At 38.1% G+C, this 18,406-nt stretch overlaps 1 protein-coding gene and 1 long non-coding RNA gene across 3 annotated transcripts; both read right to left on the reverse strand.

The window, feature by feature from the left end:
- Positions 1-4,582: 4,582 nt before the first annotated feature.
- LOC149103728 (uncharacterized) lies at positions 4,583-10,524 on the reverse strand. Of its 2 annotated transcripts, none has more exons than XR_016202149.1 (3): positions 10,096-10,524; positions 9,567-9,693; positions 4,583-7,731 (listed from the first exon to the last, which is right to left on the reverse strand). It is a non-coding gene; the product is annotated as an uncharacterized LOC149103728 (long non-coding RNA). The 2 variants fall into 2 exon arrangements; XR_016202150.1 differs by lacking the exon at positions 10,096-10,524 and adding an exon at positions 9,772-9,862.
- Positions 10,525-12,006: 1,482 nt separating this feature from the next.
- Positions 12,007-13,070, reverse strand: LOC110044010 (neuropeptide FF receptor 2-like). The gene is made up of 2 exons (XM_089273560.1): positions 12,330-13,070; positions 12,007-12,070 (listed from the first exon to the last, which is right to left on the reverse strand). Exons 1-2 carry the CDS (start codon positions 13,044-13,046, stop codon positions 12,059-12,061), a joined length of 729 nt encoding a protein of 242 aa, XP_089129686.1. The 5' UTR covers positions 13,047-13,070; the 3' UTR covers positions 12,007-12,058.
- Between the last annotated feature and the right edge of the window lie 5,336 nt (positions 13,071-18,406).

Consider the following 18,406-nt stretch of genomic DNA (forward strand, 5'->3'; position numbering starts at 1 on the left):
GTCGTGTAACTCTTTGTAAACACTATTGCATGATCTTAGCGTGTTCTAGTCTCCTTGAAGCCCTGGAGGCACAATTTTTTTACAGATGAATTATGGACTAATTTGGAGCGAAAATTTGAAAGACATTGTTAGTTAAATGTACAATATTCAAAAAAGACCACTGTTTTCAAATTACATAACAGCGGCATACAGCAATCATCAACTTTAAGATGTAAACAAATTATGATCAATCTTTTGGCGTGTGGAAATTGGAAACAAAGGCTTAATAGAAGACTTTGAAAACACCGAGGATATATACTAGCCATGCAAAGCTTTTACCCTACTTAATCAATAATGTTAGGAGTTATATAATTATGGAGTTGAAAGAGTTAAAGTAGTTTCTTTCAATAAGCTAAGTCATACTTGAAAGCTTCTTTCCTGTACGTACTAGCTAAGTTATCAATATAAACTATGTTCTCGTTTGCTGTCTGATAATGATTGAAAATATTTACCTTGTACCCTAACAAGGTAAATATCATAAACGCAATATTGGCTTTATTTATCTAGAAGACGTTTAATTGATAATTATTTCTAGTTTTTATGTCACGAATTGTGTGGAAAAAACATTTTATCTCAGAATCATTAAGCAGGGGAAAATGAAGCTGGGAGAAAATCACAATGCTTACACAAGTGATAACAGGTAGCAAGGACATGTTACCTAAAACCAACAGCGAAACGAACGAACCACCCTCAACATTGTAACTCTGATTAAGGTGGACTGAAGCCACCAAAAATTCAGAACAAAAGAGAGCAGCGAAACGTTCCCCTAAAATATCGCCGCACATGAGCGGCTGATTGTTTTTATAATTACTTTTCCCTACATTTCCTTATCTGAGCGCGACTTGTGATTTTGTCCCTCGTATATGTCAATGCCACATTTATCGGGGGTCAACAAGAATTCCAGCTTTGAAAGTCAGCTGCGGTCTTCCATCTGTCAAGAAACTTAATTATGAAAGCTTTCTAGTTCTGCACATGAATAATTAACAAACAAAACTGCTCAGCAGCTTTAGGGTGTAAGGTATGAACTTTACATCCAATGTTTGGTGTGATTACATTGTAGCCTCTTAGGCGTTAATGCATACTCTGGGAGTAGTTACGATGTCAAACAAGAACTGAGTCGAACACTAATCGTAAACTGCAGCTTAGATAGGTTTTGTTAATGATCATGAGCGATAAGTGAAGATAACGGTTTGATAAAAATTTTCAAAAAAGTGTTGTCAAAGAGTTGTTTTCTAGGTTTCCTGAGCAAAGATTTGTGAAAAGAAAAGGATTTTTGAAGAGCAGGTAGCTCAACCCTATAGTGTCAATGACAAATTACGCATTTAGTTTTGAATATTAAGTTCCATCTGAATAAACATAAAAGAATTGCGAATCTACCTGTTATCTTATGCTACGTCATGCCAAAAGTAGACGAGTTACACCGGCTCAATATACTGGAGTTTTAGTTCAAACACAGAGCGGCAAAGTGTTATTATAATATAGCCAGTCAATAGGCCATATTCGTATTCTCATTATAGGACTGGAACTAGTTTACCATGGAGGCTTATGCGGGGGGAATATCAGAAAAAAGATTCAGTAAATCATTTGCATTTGAAAGGCTCCCTGCATTAGCCCCAGCTGCAAGCGAGTTCCAGTTCAATATCGATAACACGAAAATGGCCTATTTACGCGATCTTAAACAATAGTAGCAGTACGCCGATATCCATAAAATCATGTGTGTAAATTTATGATCACTCTAATCACAATCTAGGTGGCCTTATAATGATTCGAAGATCGATGGCGGCGGCCAATTTAACAGTCAAGTGAAAAACTGTTTGTGATATCATTAATTATAATTCTATTGGTAGATTTCTCGTGATGAGGCTTTTGCGGCTGGTTCTCGAAGTCTTAAGTTTGATCAGTTTTCATTATTAATTTTAACAAAGAATTGGTTCATACTTAGCGAGCGTCTTGCTATCCAGTCACGGATGCCTGTTAAGAGAGTTAATGAGAGCATGAGAGAACCTTAAACCTCCTAAATTTGACCCCATAAAAGCATCGCCTAGAATTTCTGTTTTAAGAAAACACGATTAAGTTAAGGAGTATTAGCTAGTATTACAACAACCCAGTATGATCTAACAGCTCACGACACCACCTGAAATCAAGTGAGAGTGTGCCTAACTACCTATATACCTTTCATGAATGATATTGATTGCAAGTAGTAAAGGACAAAAACTGACTACTTAGCGCTTCATTATTCGAAACCAAAATCGCGGGAAACGAAGGTCGACACATTCTGGTTGTTAATGCAGCTGCTAAAGTAAAAAACACCACAGCTAGGGGATAAGTAAAACATCAGTGTTATGTTAAGGTTACCGTATACCTTCAGGGGTGTCTCGCGTCCAAGCGATGTAGCGCGTCCGGTTTAAGCTTTAGATACCTTAGCCCCTATATCAAATTAAAGCTTATAGAGCTGGCTATCAAACCATACCAAAAATTTTGAAATAAAATGAATTGCCAATTTTTTCACGGTCACCAAATGCAAGCGTCCTAATCACCTTTTGGAAGCTACAAGTCAAAGCGAATTTTGTTTTTCGCCAATTTATTTTTTTCCTCGGTTTCAGGACAAAAAGCACTAAAAAACCGTGTCTGCGTTTTTCCATATTCAATTGTAGTAAAAAGTTACAGAACATTTTCGAAATAGGATTTAAAAAATGTGAAGTGATCGTACAAAAATCGCTCTCGGAGAAAAAATATTTCGAAATAAACAATTCGCAGACACGTTTTTCTTTTTTATATGTTAATCTAGCTACTGTCCAAATTTGAGGGCAAACAAACAAATTCCGTTTGAGTTGTAACTCTTTAAAGTGTCTGCTTCAAGTGAAAAAATTTATCCGAGAAAACAGCGTTAAGAAAAATATCTTACTTCGCAAACAAACTCCGCCCACAAACGCCTTCAACTGGGTTCTCAGATCACTGAGCCAATCAGCGCTTGGAAAATTTACTACCATTAACTCGCGGTGAAATTTACGCGTGAATCTGCAAAAAAAACCTTGCGTTTCGCGATGCGCTCAAGGCGGAGAGATAATTTTTCTGCAGCTGGGTTTTTCTTGAAGCTGGTTTGGCAAAATGGGGAAGACGAAAAAGGATACGAACGTTAGAGTAGCTGGGCGACGAGAACAAACAAAAGAAAGCGCGGCAGAGCAAATGTGCATGGATAATATTACAATGGATCTCAATGAGTTGGACGATTCATCGGTATCGAACTCAACAAAAGAGTCACTGTAAACATCGCTGTTATCGCTGTCGAGTTCCCAAATTTTACACAACCTTTCTCTTCTCTTGACTCGATCTTTTTGCCCGCTTGATACGTCCGTAGCTTCATCCGCGAGGCCAACTTTCGCTTCTTCAGTCATTGATGTATTTTTATTCATTCTTCGCTCTTTCGAACTGGTAAACGGACTTTTCCGTGGTCCATGTTTACTTATAACTTAATAGAATTACATCTAACACGAAAAATGCTTGGATTAACAATGCTGATTAACTGAGTAGCCAGCCAATTCGTGGTATCAATATCGGTAATATTCCCGCGAAAGTAGTCTCGGTTGATTGCATACACGTTATAGGGCTGTCAATCAAGAGGGAACTTTTACTTCCGGCCATAACGTAAAACATCCATTTCTCCGCCAATATTAGTTTTTTTTCAATTTTGTTTTCAGAAATTAGAGATTACTCTTCGACCATTAGTTTGAACCAAAAATCCAAATTTGAAGAAAATTGCCGATCTGAAGGTATACTGTAACCTTAAGATATTAATGCACACAACACTGTAACAGTAAAGTTTCTCGTTAAAGTAATTAACAATGACTCAGTGTGTTTTACAGACTGTAAAGGAAAAAAATCCAAGTAATATTATAGAACAAGTCCCAGTTATATGACACAATAGAAAGCTTTTTAAAACCGCCTGTAAAATAAGAACTTTTTAAGAAATGACTTAAGGTGGCGCAAAACAGTTTCCAGCACTTTCTAAGACGCAGATTTTGACGTGTCTTTATTACCACTTCTTCTCAGTTGATGCGACAATCATGGTGTCAAAAAAACTACCTGATCATTGGTGAACACGTTGGTATCATTTTCGTGACACGATAAAATTACCGTAGCAATAATACCACCTGCTAAAAAAACCCTTAATTTTATCTTCAAGAGAAAATTGTACCAAATAAAGTCAAACGTATAGTGGCAACAGCCGAAAATTCAATTATCAAACTAAATTTCTGAAACGCTATCATCGACTATCATGAAGAATTTTGAATAAGCTCAAAGTGAATGATAGTTCATGATGGTTGGAGGTGGTCAAACAGAAGCGCGTGCTACAACTATCATTAACTGTCATGGGCTGTTATGCGCCGTTTGATTCGGGCTTAAGTCAATATTTGGAACCACAGATGGAGAATTTACATTAAAGCGCAAGCGATTATTGTCGTGTCCTCTTAGTACATAAATTAGAGGAGGTTTAACTAGCTGGAGAATTGAAACTAATTCAGAGAGAAGCACACAACAAGTCGACCATGTGATCTCTTTATTTTTCTCTCCCATGCTGCTCCTTGTCTACTTCATGACATACATGCACGAAATGTGACATACACGACATCTCTCCTTTTCTCTGAGGAAACAAAGTCTAACAATCCTTCGAACTTGATCGTAAACATAACGAAAACAAATTCAACTTTAAAGGTAGACACCTTTATGCGATAAACATGTCAACAAAGTCAAAAGTTTAAATTCCCTCCGAATGAGCGGCCTCAACAATACCTTTAAGAACAAAATCACAAAGTTTTTTGATTTATCCATCAGTGAACATCTCACAGCAGATCAGTTCATAATTTCAAAACATAGTCTTTGTATCTCTCTGGTGGTCTCCTCTGCCTCTGGCACTCCTTTTCCTTTGATGACTAGGAATTCAGCTTGAGCTTTCCCTTTATCAATCAACACTTCACAAATAAAACGACCTTTTACTGGGAGGGGTTTGCTGGAGGCATAGGCATATAGCTTCCTGTCAATAGGAGCAGCTCCTGATTTACATTTGATCTTCTTAACTTTCACATCCTCCCAGGTTTTTTCATCAACAATGTTATTGGTGGCTCCAGAATCCACCAACATTTCTAGTTTTACCCCACCAACAGACAACTTGAGCAGACTTGAGTGAGCTTGTTCTTGGGCCATCGTAGTTTAACGAGGAATAAAACACAAATAGCGGTGATAAACATATTAAACTTACGCATTTTAATAACTTGACGTTTCGTATGCTACGCAACATACATTTTCAAAAGTGGAATAAAGACCGTTACAACTTTTGAAAACTATATATGAAATGTAAATAAGGGGTCTGGAAACGAGATTAAGAAACATCTGTTTCTTAACTGAGTAAAACAATAAAAGCCTAAGCTTATTAATAAAGTATCAGCTTCTCACTGCTGACGTTTACATTAAGAGTCGGCTTAATTTTATAATGATAATCTGTTTTACCAGAAGCTAGAATGTCAAAATGATCCCACTTGATGTTGTGACCTGTGGCTTTTATATGGTCGGCAATGGCTGATGTGGGGTCATTCTTAGTGAGAGCTCTGAAATGGGCGAACGTCAAGTTATTAAAATGCGTAAGTTTAATATGTTTATCACCGCTATTTGTGTTTTATTCCTTGAGTGAGCTTCATTAGTAACTCTGAAAGCATAATCAACTTGCTCCCCACTAGCTTTTAGCTCTTCTTGCACTTGATTCATTCCTGGTTTCTTTGGTTTAGTTTTGCAAACGTTAGCAAAATGATCTTTCCCTTTATATCTCCTACAGGTCTGACCCCTAGCAGGACATTTTGGATCTCTACTCAGGTGCCCATTCGACCCACAACGATAGCACTGAATTCCATTTTTCTTTCGGTTTTGTTTACCAGCGGGTCACTCAGGTTTTTCGTAAACCCTGTTTGCATCCTCTTTCCTCGGCTCTCTCACACTGGGATAAGACGTTTGGTGGGCTACACTTTCACACTGTTCTGCGATTTCTAATGTGCGAGCGAGCGTTAGCTCCACTCTTTCCACAAGCAGTTTGCGCCTTACATAGTCTGACCTACATTTACGCAGGACAGCGTCTCTTACCTGGTTGTCAAAGTCTGCACCAAAATTGCAATCCTTTTCTTTTTTTCTTAATCGAGTAACAAACTGCAAAACAGTTTCACCTTCCTTTGTTGGAGTCAGTGAAATTTCTGGCGGGCGAAAGCTGTATTGACTTTGGGAAGAAAATATTCATTCAATGCTGTTACAGCCGCGGAGTAGTCGGTTGCTTCTCCGGTATCCGCGAGAGTAGAGAAGATTTCTTGTACATCTGGGCCTGCTAAATGGAGTAGCATCGCTCTTCTTCGCTGCCTCGTGTTTGCATTTGTAGTCTCACTGATAATGAGACCTTTGCCATCCGCAAATAACCGAACAGATGTCAACCAACGCGTCCAGCGCGGTCCCAACGTGGCGGGATCCTAGTGACAATCGAACTTAGGAATCGCATTTGAAGCGCCATTTTCGCTAAAAGACATGATCTTGTGCCGTGCTTGTCCTCGTCGCCAATGTCCTGTCCTCTTGGTACATAAATTAGAGGAGGTTTAACTGGCTGGAGAAGTGAAACTAGTTCAGAAAGAAGCACACAACAAGTCGACCATGTGCTCTCTTAATTTTTCTCTCCCATGCTGTTCCTTGTCTACTTCATGACATACATGCACGAAATGTGACATACACGACAATTATATACATTAATTAATGCCTGACGGTCTACATTGGTGACAATAATTATTAGCACTAGGTTTTTGCCGTCTTTCTTCAATTAATCTACATGTAATTTTTTTCTTGGCTGCGTGCTCGAGCTTTCTTTTAAACGGTTATCGATTTAAAAGGCATTATGAAGAGGAATTTGCTGAATGAGCAGTGTTTATACTCTATACTCTATACTCTGTACTCTATTTATAAATAACACGAATGATATATAATCGTTTCGTGAAATTAATATTTGTATTTTTTAGTGAATGATCACTTTAAGATCATTTTGTTAGATGAAAGACATCTCCAACTCTGGCGGAAACCTAAATGTCAGTTGCAACACACTCCTCTGTGGCAGTCAAACGTACCGAGGCAAGTTATCAAATGTCCTATTCAGTGTCTAATTTAAAGTAGCCTTAGGTATAAAATACATTAATATCACTCAGTTAGCATCAATTGCCTGGCACTGCTTAGTCCCAAAACAACAAACAAAGAAAAAATTTAACAAAATACACTGAACCTGTACAAACTTTCTCCACCATCTACATGTATCACAGGCAGTTAGCTTCAACAGGGTGATACTTTATTATTACGAACGTTTTTTTTTTTTTTTTGCTTTTTTTCTTTTGCTTTTGTGTCAGTATACATACTTTTTTTGGCATGGGACTATCTGACTATGTTCAGTAGGTACAATAAAATGTAAAAGATCCTTTACAAGACTCTCCCTTACCTTAGAAAGTTTGCTCTTACCAGCACCCTGTCCCACCACATTATAACTTGTTTTCTTGCTCATTGACTGAGTCACCTTGCCATCATACCTCTGAATCAAATCTGCAGCGTCATCTCTCTCAATACTTTCCAGCACTCCAGTAATAACAAAATTAACGTCAGTCCCTCTATGCAGTTTTCCTCTCCCTGTAAATGCAGTCAAATAACATTAATTTTGACCATTACTTGGCCAAAAAAGAAATTGACTAAGATTTGTTCAGGACAAAGAAAAGCTCATAACAGCATAGTGCTTGTGTTAATGGAGTGCTTCCAAGGTATACATGTAGCTCTAATGTACATTCACCTCAAATTAAGGTATGTGTATGTAAGCATTGAGTTGTAACTACAGCTGTAAGTACTTGTAAAACACACAGTCAAGTACATGTAACTGTTTTTATTGTAGACAACTTGCCAGACTCACTCAAGATTGAATGAAAATGCGTGAAATTGCAAATAACAAAAATGATAGTAATTATGAATCTCCATGTCCACTACCTGGACAATATAACATTCTTTTTAATAAACATTCATAACTATTTGCATTTTTATTATTTTGCAATTTCACACATTTTTATTCAATTTCTTTTGTTTTCCTTCGCTTCTTGTCATCAACATTTTACCCATCAAAGACTGCAGTTCAGGCAGTCGAAAGCTTGTAATTTTTTAATTGTTTCAGCCAGATATTGTTTTTAATTTTTTTACCAAATTAGTTTGTTTCTTGCTGTCAAAACTATGTCGAAACTGGAGATCGAACACAGTGTTAAATTCCAAAAGGACATTTAAAAAAAATAGTTGTTGTGGCTCACCTCCTCCAGACAACATAGAATTTTGGTTATTTGACGTTGTTGTTTTGTAAAAGACGGCAAAGAAATGTACTAAGAATTATATCGCAAGTGCACAGTCATTGTATTGCTCTTTAAACCATTTGTTCAAAGCAACGCTTTTTAAAAAACATGTTTCAACAGAATCTTCTGTCATCTTCAGTTTAAATTACAAAGTACAGAGTTGAATATATAGTGTACACAAAATGCTGAATGCTCACATATCTGCATGGAAAAATGCCGGGTGGTTTGGCCGACATAACAGGCATTAAAGCCCGCACACAAAAATTTGTATATTACACCCGCACGGAGCCCACAAGGGATAGGATCTTTCACACCAAACATGTTACTGATTTTGAATGATGAGAAAACTAACTTGATATCAATGCTGTTACAATAACATTTAGCAAAGTGGCGAACCCGAAAGGTTTCTCAAAATTTTAACATGTCTGCTACTATCCAGACCATTTGTTCAGTGGCATTCAAGTGCCCTTTGTGGTTTTCTTAAACTCCATCTGATCCATACCTATGTATCCCATGGGGTCTAAAGAAATATGTCAGAGAGAGCAGGAGTTGGTCTCAAATGCCCAGTTTTAAAGTAAACAACTATTTCTTGAGTAGGTAAAGAAGTTCAATCCAACAACCCTTCTCAGACCAGCAGGGGGAGGTGCACATACTTTCTGAAACAATATCTTGGTAGAGATAGACAGGTGCAGGGCTGGGGAGGACAGCAGGAGGGGGGGGGGGGGATGTTGGGTGTGAAAGTCTTGGAAGTAAGGAAAGAAGTAAGGACTCTATAATTAATCTGACGCAGGTTGTTGCTGTTTTGTTCTTTTTTGTTTGTTTGTTTGTTTGTTTGTTTGTTTGTTTTCTTTCTTCCCAAATTCTTTAACTGGACATCTGCCTGTTTGCAAAAATTTCCTTTTCAAAGGGTCCACAGGTAACCTCTCTACAGCGGGTGGGGGTGGAAGTGGAATACTGGTAAGCTTATAAACTAAAACAGAAATTCAAATTTCCAAGCGAGAAGAAAAAGATATTTACTCGTCTCATCAAAACGTGATTACACTCTTTGAATCCCCATCTTATCAATTAACTGAACTTACTCATAGTTTAGAATCCATTCAACCGTCTCCACTGTCGGAAACCAAAAAAAATTCTTACCTTGCTTTTCGCACGGCCCTTCGATGCAGGCTTCGCACTTGAGTCTTTCCCGCGCTTATCCTCATGCAACCTTTGAGGCCCCTGGTTTTGAAGTTTTTCCTTTGGGACTGAAAAACAATCGAATATCCTGTTGATAAAAAATAATAATATTGTCAGCATTACACTAAACAAGCTCGTCGACCGAAAAAATTAACGATAAACGAACCATTTCAAGGCGTTCTTCCGCATTCGTGTGTCGCGCTCCGTGTCATTCACGCCATCTTTGACACGCTAGTAAAAGTGGCCAGCGGTTTAAAATCCTTGTTATGTTACGTGATGTGAAGTGTCTCTTTGTCATTCCCATGTCCCTGCCCTAACTCCCTCGCTTGGCCAAACTTTGTAGGATTAAGTGGAACGCGCGTACGGGATTATGTGATTAGCCATTTTAAATATATTTTTTTTATTCTTTTGGTATCTATGTCAGATTTGTCTGCTGACAGATGAGTTACCGCTGTATATAGGCTTCCACAATTCGATAACCGATTCTCACCTTCGTGAAAGTTTTGACAACTCATCCTCAGCGTCCAGCATCCTCTCATTGTCACCTTGTATGTGGTATCCAGTCCTTCATCAACCTGGGAAACACTTTCCTTCGCGTCTCTCGAAAAAAAGATATCAAACTATCGGTGAAAAATGCTAATTATTCCTGTATTTTTATCATTTCCGCAAAAAGGATGAAGAATCGCAAAGCTAATAGAACACGTGGCGTGACGTTCAACTAAATTCAGACTAGCTTTAAACAATTGATGTCCCCGTCCTCAGAGGTATTCTATCTCTTGACTCTTAGGTAATATTCTCTCTCTCTCTCTCTCTCTCTCTCTCTCTCTCTCTCTCTCTCTCTCTCCCTTACAGCAAATTTTTAATTAGATCCGTTATGGCTAAACACTATTGATGTCGCTATCTTTACCACCTACATCCCATCCTTTCTCCATCACGGATATCAAAGGTACATTTCTTTCGCGGTCTAATGCTAAGTGCTATAAGTGATTTTTTTTTTTTTTTTTAAAGTTACAACGTGTTTTCGCTCACGCGCGAAAGAGCACGACAGTATGTAACCCCTGCTTGAAAACAGCCACAATCCTCTGGTTCAGCTGAGAACGAATCATCTGCGATGAGTACTGACCCAGTCACAATTCATGAACCACATTATTGCGACCGTCTGGACTCATGTTTCCAAAGGATGGACGCATGGTACTTGTGCTACCTGCGTGGCGTAGTTTCCAACAAATGGTACGGAAGCACCGAGTTCATCGAACAACCTTACCTCGGGACGTGAAAGTAAACAAGCACTAAGTGGAACGCGCGAAACTCTCCACCCAGCTGGGGAATGCATATTCGAATGGGTTTGAATCCAGTTCAATTTAACTGGAGCGTGTGGAACTCTTCAATTAGCTAGCTAATGCATTTTCGAATGGGTTTGAATCCCCTTTATGTTATAATTAAGAGGAACGATTGAAACTCTTCACTGACCCAGCTTAAAATTACATCTTCGAATGGGTTTGAATCCCGTTCAATTTAAGTGGAGCGTGTGAAACTCTCCACTCAGCTGGCAAATGCTTTTCGAATGGGTTTGAATCCCATTCATGTTAACAGGAGTAAATGAAACTCTCCACTGAGCCAGCTCAGTGGAGAGTTTAAGGATTCTATCCTTAAACTGGAAAGACATTTGAACAATCGGACTTGTCCGAAATCATTGCAGTACTCTGCAAAGGCCAATATTGCGCCTGATAGTACTTTCCAAAAAGAAATCAAGGGTATTAAGCAAACTGCCGAACAGATATTTGTTAACGCCCTCACGCGCTTCCATAAAAGAAGGCTTGACAGCCTTAGAAACAAACTTGAGACTAGGCCTATTAGAGTTGCATTTAATCAATCTTGAGAGACTGAAATAAAGGAGAGTTGCCCATGTTGGTGATCAAAGTAACGAAAAAGAACACGGTTGAATGGAAGTTGTGAGCTTTGGAAGATGGGTGGACAAATGTTACATAATTACCATGTGTGTCGTCATTATGCAAGCTTTCGAAGAGATTCAATTCACAGTCACCTGAAAGAAGCTACATCATAGTTTCCACATCTTGAAAAGTTTGGACTAAATTTCTCAAGTTTGTCAATTGTAGTCCACGTTAATCTTCTCCATCCTTAGCTATCCTTCTTTTTTCGTGGTTTATCATTATCTCTTTGCTGTTTTTCTATCTTAGTAAACAGCTAATTTCAGGTTTCGTTCGATTTCAAGTGAATTTTGTACCTGGCCAAAATAACTCAAAATACCGTGACTGAGCTCCTTTAAATGGAAGAAATATTTTTAAGCCGTCAGCCATCATTCTGAAACTTATTTAACGCTAGTGTAGGCGGGCATAAGATTTAACCATTTTTACCTTTATATATTCAACACTGCGTCTGACTAGATTTGGCTTGATTTGGTCTGGACTCATCTCGTTCTTGTACTGATGTGCTTACAACGTGAACTGAATTCAGTGCAAAACGGAAAGAAAACAGATTAAGCATACGCAGAGCTTGGGGAAAATTACTGCTAAATGCAAATAAAATTACTGGATTAATTGCCGTGCTTAGCGATGGCAATACTAAATAGGTAAAACCCAAAATTAACTTGCAGCTGTCTTTGTAAGAAAGTTCAGGGACCGTGATTTTGAGGATAAAGTATACACAATAAAAAGAATAGGTAACGAAATATGCAATAACAACGGATTTGAATATTTTCATTACATTTTGGTTTTGTCTGCTTCTGTTTCTTTGGAGGCTACTGTCTCTTGTATTGGTCTGCGGTTGCACTCTTCTCCTCAAAGACCGCACGATACGGAGATAAAGAACGATAATAATAATCAATGGTGAGACAGTAAACAACGTTAGGCCAGTTACAAAGTAGATCGTACTCGCCAACTCATTCCACACGAATCTACAGAATGTTTCATGACCGACTTTTTGCACACTGGAATGGTACGCCGCCGGGAAAGAGAACGCAATCGATATCAACCATGTGGCAAAGAGTGAAGCTGCCCTTGATTTGGGTGTAATCAGAGGTGCCTTCAAAGGAAATACGGTAGCCACGAATCTGTTGAAAGCAATCAACACCAGGCTTAAGATAGACACTATGGTCGATACCAGTCTGAAATACGCTCCTACTTTGCATGCAGCAGTTGCCAGAGGCTCTTGAAGAAGACTTCCACTGCTTGTTATGATCTCGTCAGTGAGGTAAAGCGGCCAGATGGCAAAACTGGCAATAAAATCGGACACCGCCATGTTGACGTAGTAATAGTTGGTGCTTGTCCTCAGACTTGGAGTTTTGTAAACTGAGAAGATCACCAAAAAGTTTCCTATGAGACCTGCTAAGCTGATTATAGCCATGGTCGTTGTAAAGAAAATGGAAACGGCGTGAGGGCACAACGCAGAATCATAAGGATTGGTTTGACTGAAGTTGTTCATGATGATGGTCTTCTTTACCTTCTCAGTTTTGGTTCAGCTACAACACAGTCAATAAGAGCAATGATATTATTAAATCGATAATGTTACATGCCTCCTTAACAAATACATAGATTTTTCCTTTGCAGCTTCGAAGAAGGAGTCAGAAGTTGACAATCTTTCAGCCGTTTTTTTGAATGTACGTGGGAAAAACTTCTCCTTTAATTTTTGGTTCAGTTATTTGAAGAATGATTTAAAAAGGCCGAACCGATTCCGAAAAACCAATTTTACGTACCTTTGTGTAAACTAAAAGCTTGTTTTCGCTCTTAAACTGATTGCCTTCGATTGTGTTCAGCCAACAGTTTCGGAGCGATGGTAAAATAGCTCAATAACTTGACCCTTTTACAAAGTAGAAGATATAATATGATGGTCAGGTTGATATAAAAGTGTTTATATCAAGCCAAACTGTACTTACTGTTTAATACACAACAAATCACAACACTTGGTAAACAGTACTGCGTGATCTCAGAGTCCTTAATTCGCATTATCAAATACAGCTGTTGCTCGTTTAAAATTTTTAAGGATAGCATTAAAATTTTACCAATATAATTCACTTTGAAATCCCCTATCTATCGGAAAATGTTTGATAACGGTTTTGTTTTGGAACTTACAGAAGACACGATCAAACTGAAACCTTATAATTAATTGTAACTGAGAGGTGACAGGAAATTTCAGTTAATACTGTCAAGGGCGCTTCCTATTCCATATTATTTGAAGGCATTGAAGAAATTGCAAATTTTCCAACTTAGGGAAATCAGTGAAAATAGTAATAGCTTCTGTAGCGTATTCTAGTGCTCACCTTAAAACTTCATAAAGCTAAGGACTAATACAAAACTGTCATCCCATGCAAACAGCTATCAATGTCCGACGTTTATAAATTAAACGAGGAATTAGAATTGGAAGATTTTTGCAACCGTACGTAATGCAGTCATGATACTGATCAAGCAGGGTACGGCTTTTAATGCTTGAATCGATTTTATCTTTGGGCTTTCCTTTAAATAAATAAATAAAAAAAAAAAAAAACAGAGAGAGCGAGAGAGAGAAGAGATATACTTGATTGAGCCATGATTTTAAAACTTGCTATAAATATTTTATAAATTTCCGCGATTTAAGTTTTTGTGGTCTTTCGCTGATAGTTTGTTTTAACTTAAAAGTGTTGACCTTATCATAAATTATATCTGGAACGTGGAATAATCATCATTTGCCGAAGATATGAAAGCAATATAGGCCATAAGCAATAGAGTGGTAGCCCTTTTTTGTCTTTTTGTACTACTAATAATTCATTTAGTCTATACTTAATCAGCATCCATTTTTATGATTTTTTCATCACGATTTACTCCAGTGTTTCTCGGGATTGTACGGGGACTCAGTAGAAACACGGATTCTCGTGTTTTGGTGTATTAACCAGTTTACCCCAATTCCGACCGGGTTTTTGAACTTCTGTTGTATAGAAAATCCGCACTCAAGGAATCAAGGAATTGTTGATTATATTTTTGCCAGCTATAACAAATGAGAAACACCATTGTTTGTAATCACCTGCTATAAACATTGTATGCTCATAGTAACTGAGTTTGTAAAGTGCGAACTCAAAAAGCAGAACTCTCTTCGATGGAATTTGCATTGATTTGTCTTTATCGTAAAAAAGTAGATACACAACGCTTAAGCAATAAAACTGTACTAGGAATAAAACCAGACTAACACTAAGCATGAATTTTTGGGAACACTTTTATGCGACGTTAGCATTTTATTATGGCATTTATAAGTCAGAAATAAAACGCGTTCAAGTGTGTATCCGTTTTTTACAGCATTTAGCTAAATAATTAAATCAAAATCAAACATTTTTTTACGCGAAAAAATTCATGAAGCTATCGCTTATTTACATTGAAGCTTTGCGTCTTAAGTTAACCTATGTAAATTTAACATAGCATGCATTTAATTTTAAATCGGTAAAATTCTAATTACAAACAGGTTATAATACATATTATTAAAAGTTAGGGAGCGATTACACAATACAGGGCCGCTTTTGAAGGTGAATATATATAGTGGGTCGTTCAGTGGCTCGTTTGGCTTGACTAATTTGCAGTAGATAAAAGAAAGAAGAGTAATCTGTATATGGTTTAAGTCCTAGGTCTATATTTTTAATGGCTCGTTTGGCTCGTTTGGCTCGGCAGTGAATGAAAGAACGAAGAATAATCTATATATGCATTAAGTCCTAAGTCTATATATTTAGTGGCTCGTTTGGCTCGGCAATGGATGACAAAAGAAGCAAACGAGCCAAACGAGCCTGCTCATTTGGTGGTCGATTAAAAGTGCCCCTGTATTCTGCAGTTTAGCCATTTAGTTGGATCTTGGGATAATGCAATTCAAGAGTTTTCATTGGCTTAGATTAGCCATTATAGTATATGTGAGCCAATCTGAAACTCGCGCTTGTGGAGCTATTGTTAAATACATCTCTGAAATGAGGCGTTGGTATTAACTATGGATATCAATGTAAATGGTCTGAACGACATTTTTAGACCAATTCCAGATCTGACCAATCCAAAAAATCTAAGCATCATTTCACAAAGCGTTTAGTATTTGCCCCGAAGAGGGTACTACAAACCACTCGGATTGTTAAATTATATGTCTTAACAGGCGCCCTCTGTAATTTTCAACTATGGCCATTTGGACCAGAAAAAATCAAATTCCTCAAACTTTCTCAGATGAATGGTCTAGATAAGTGATTCACAAAAATATAACTTTCAGTTCAATTCGATTGGTATTTTAGCGCTGGGGCCACCATCTTGGTTTTGCCCCTCTAAGAGGGCTTTCAGCGGCCATTTTAGGGCACATTTTTAACAATTTGCCATACAAAGAAAACGATCTAAATCCGGGTAAAAACACTTTAGTCGAGACAAGCAAATGTTTCTTGTTACATTGAGAGGCTGTTTTGGCAATTTGATCATCACCTGATTTTTCTACAGAATTTTAAATTTCTTCCCTTTCGGACTACTCATGAAGCGCCATAAAAAAAGGCGAAGTTTAAAGGAAAATATCACCAAAAGTACATCACTTGAGATCCCAAAACTACCCTCCACTTAAAGAGCAATGTCTCACCTGTAAAAACATGCAATAAAATTTTGGGGCAGTTAAAACTGTAAAATGTTAGAAGAAGAAGTTTAAGCTGTGCTTTTGTCAACAAAGACCGCCGTCCTAATTAGCATAATAACGTGAAAATAACGATGCACAGAGAAAATAATGATATATTCCACTTACCTCGCGACATGTCGACAACTGGATGTTCCACGATGCCTCATGTTATATTTCCAGTCTGTTTCAGCCACATTTTCGGTGCTTAGTGTACGAAATCACTCTCAGACATCGCCACGGTTAAGCAGATTTCAACTCTCCGAAACCCGCTTCATAACATCTATCAATATTATTTGTCTTTCGCCTCATAAGCCGCCGTTTACAAGAAGTTTAACAATTTGCTGAGATCCTAACTGACCCAGAAGTCTGTTAGCAGCCTTTAAAATCCTCCTCTTAATCGAGGATTCTCATCAAGAACTCGTTTAAGCTCAGTTCTGTTTTCATCTGTTGTGCATCCGCCATTATTCCACAGATTGCGTTACATTTGACAAATGCACATTCCAACAGGTAGGGGTAGGGTGGGTAGGAAGTGAAAATGTAACCGACATTAAAGCCATTTTACGCATTTCTGTGTCTTAACTAGGGGGGGGGGGGGGGGTCGTGTATTAAAAAAAAAAAAAAAAAAAAAAAAAAAAAGGGAAAACGATAGACAGTATCAAGTCAAAAGATTATGATCTGTGTATCTTGATCAGCTTTCTCAGTTCATCAGTGAGGCCCTATTAGGGGTTTTCAGGATACTGGATATTTGGGTAAAAAATTAACAGGATGCAAGAAAGTTAGGGGAAAAATTAATGGGGTAGAGCATGTTTAGATCAGATATAGCGGGACAGTTGTGTCTTTCGCTGCCGGGAGTGCCATCAAACTTTGCAAAAGACAACAGACTGACGAATAGTGCGCAGGAAGTACTGATAAGGGACGTTTTATTGAAACTTCTTACATTTTCTTAGCCGTTTCACTTTTGCATCAGAAAAGAAAATGCTCAGAAAATTACTGAAGGGCAGTTAAGGACGATGCCTTCTTTTTTAGGCATGGTTTAAACGCCAGGCGCGCGCTTGGGTTGGAACTAGTGACGTACTTAACTACCCTACCAAGCGTGCGACTTAAAAAAAATCCTATTGTGGCCGAAACAAATTTCGCACTAAAATTACGAGCCTGCACTAAAACCGGGATTACAAGAAAAGCAGCATATCGCTAAGCAATAACTGTGAACGGCTTCCAGCTGACAAACTAGCTTTTATCGTATCCGTAGAAAAAATCATACTGAAATTCAACTGTAGATGGCATAATGCGCGCGCAAAACAACTGCGAGAGACGTCAATGTTTAACTTACTTGGAAAGTAAGAGGGAAAAATGTAACGGACACCGACAAAGTTTTCGAAAGGGTGAAACAACTCATTTAACTTTTAAAACAGGGGTGATTACAGCTACATTTTATGGTATGAATTGGAAGTGGTAAGCCTATTCGACAATGCATTAGTTTTTGGCTGTGAGGAAAAGTTATGTAGACTGTATTTTGGCTAAGCCAGAGTGCTGTTGCGACGATTCTGTTATTAAATACATATCAAAAGTAGTTTTTATGTTACCAATTACCACGTAGTTTAAAGATGTTTTTTAATATGTTTAGTTTTCTGCATGTAAAGGCGAACCTTAGGAGAATCTGTGAAGAAATATCTTTACCTTTTTTTCAGAAAAATGCTATCGTCAGCAGTAGCTAATTATCTCGGAAAAATTAATGACTACCCCCCAGTTTTCTTTGTGGATTCTAATAACCCTGGCTAAGATCTACTTTTTCCACGTTTTCTTAATCTGGCGCAAACACGTTTGTATTTTGTTGGCACCATTCGTTATGAGCCTGAGGCACCCCACGGCCGCTAATGTCGTTCAGCTCTGTGATGGAACACAGCTGCATGTCTGCACAGGACTAGTTTTCGACCCTAAGCAGGGCGCTTTAAAATACCCGCATCTATCAAGCGAAACACTTACGTTGACGCTTAGCTTTTTAAAGACATTATAGATGCGTTTAAGGCACACAAGTTGAATGATTCATAAGCAATTGGATGAGTTAACTGACCCTTGTCAAAAATAGCTGCAGCTTGATTCTCAGCGGCTGTTGTGTCTTCTTGGAGGACCTTCTCCTGTCTGTTTCTGAGCTTGGAAGCCATTCTCGAGAGGAAGGATTAAACGTGGCAAGGAGT

This window comes from Orbicella faveolata, unplaced genomic scaffold (assembly GCF_042242905.1).
Source record: "Orbicella faveolata isolate gen_17 unplaced genomic scaffold, um_ofav_v1 contig_35, whole genome shotgun sequence".
Classification (NCBI taxonomy): domain Eukaryota; kingdom Metazoa; phylum Cnidaria; class Anthozoa; order Scleractinia; family Merulinidae; genus Orbicella; species Orbicella faveolata.

What these genes read in the sequence shown, in the direction of transcription:
- LOC110044010 (XM_089273560.1), bottom strand. Translation starts at nt 13,046, where the DNA reads ATGAACAACTTCAGTCAAACCAATCCTTATGATTCTGCGTTGTGCCCT.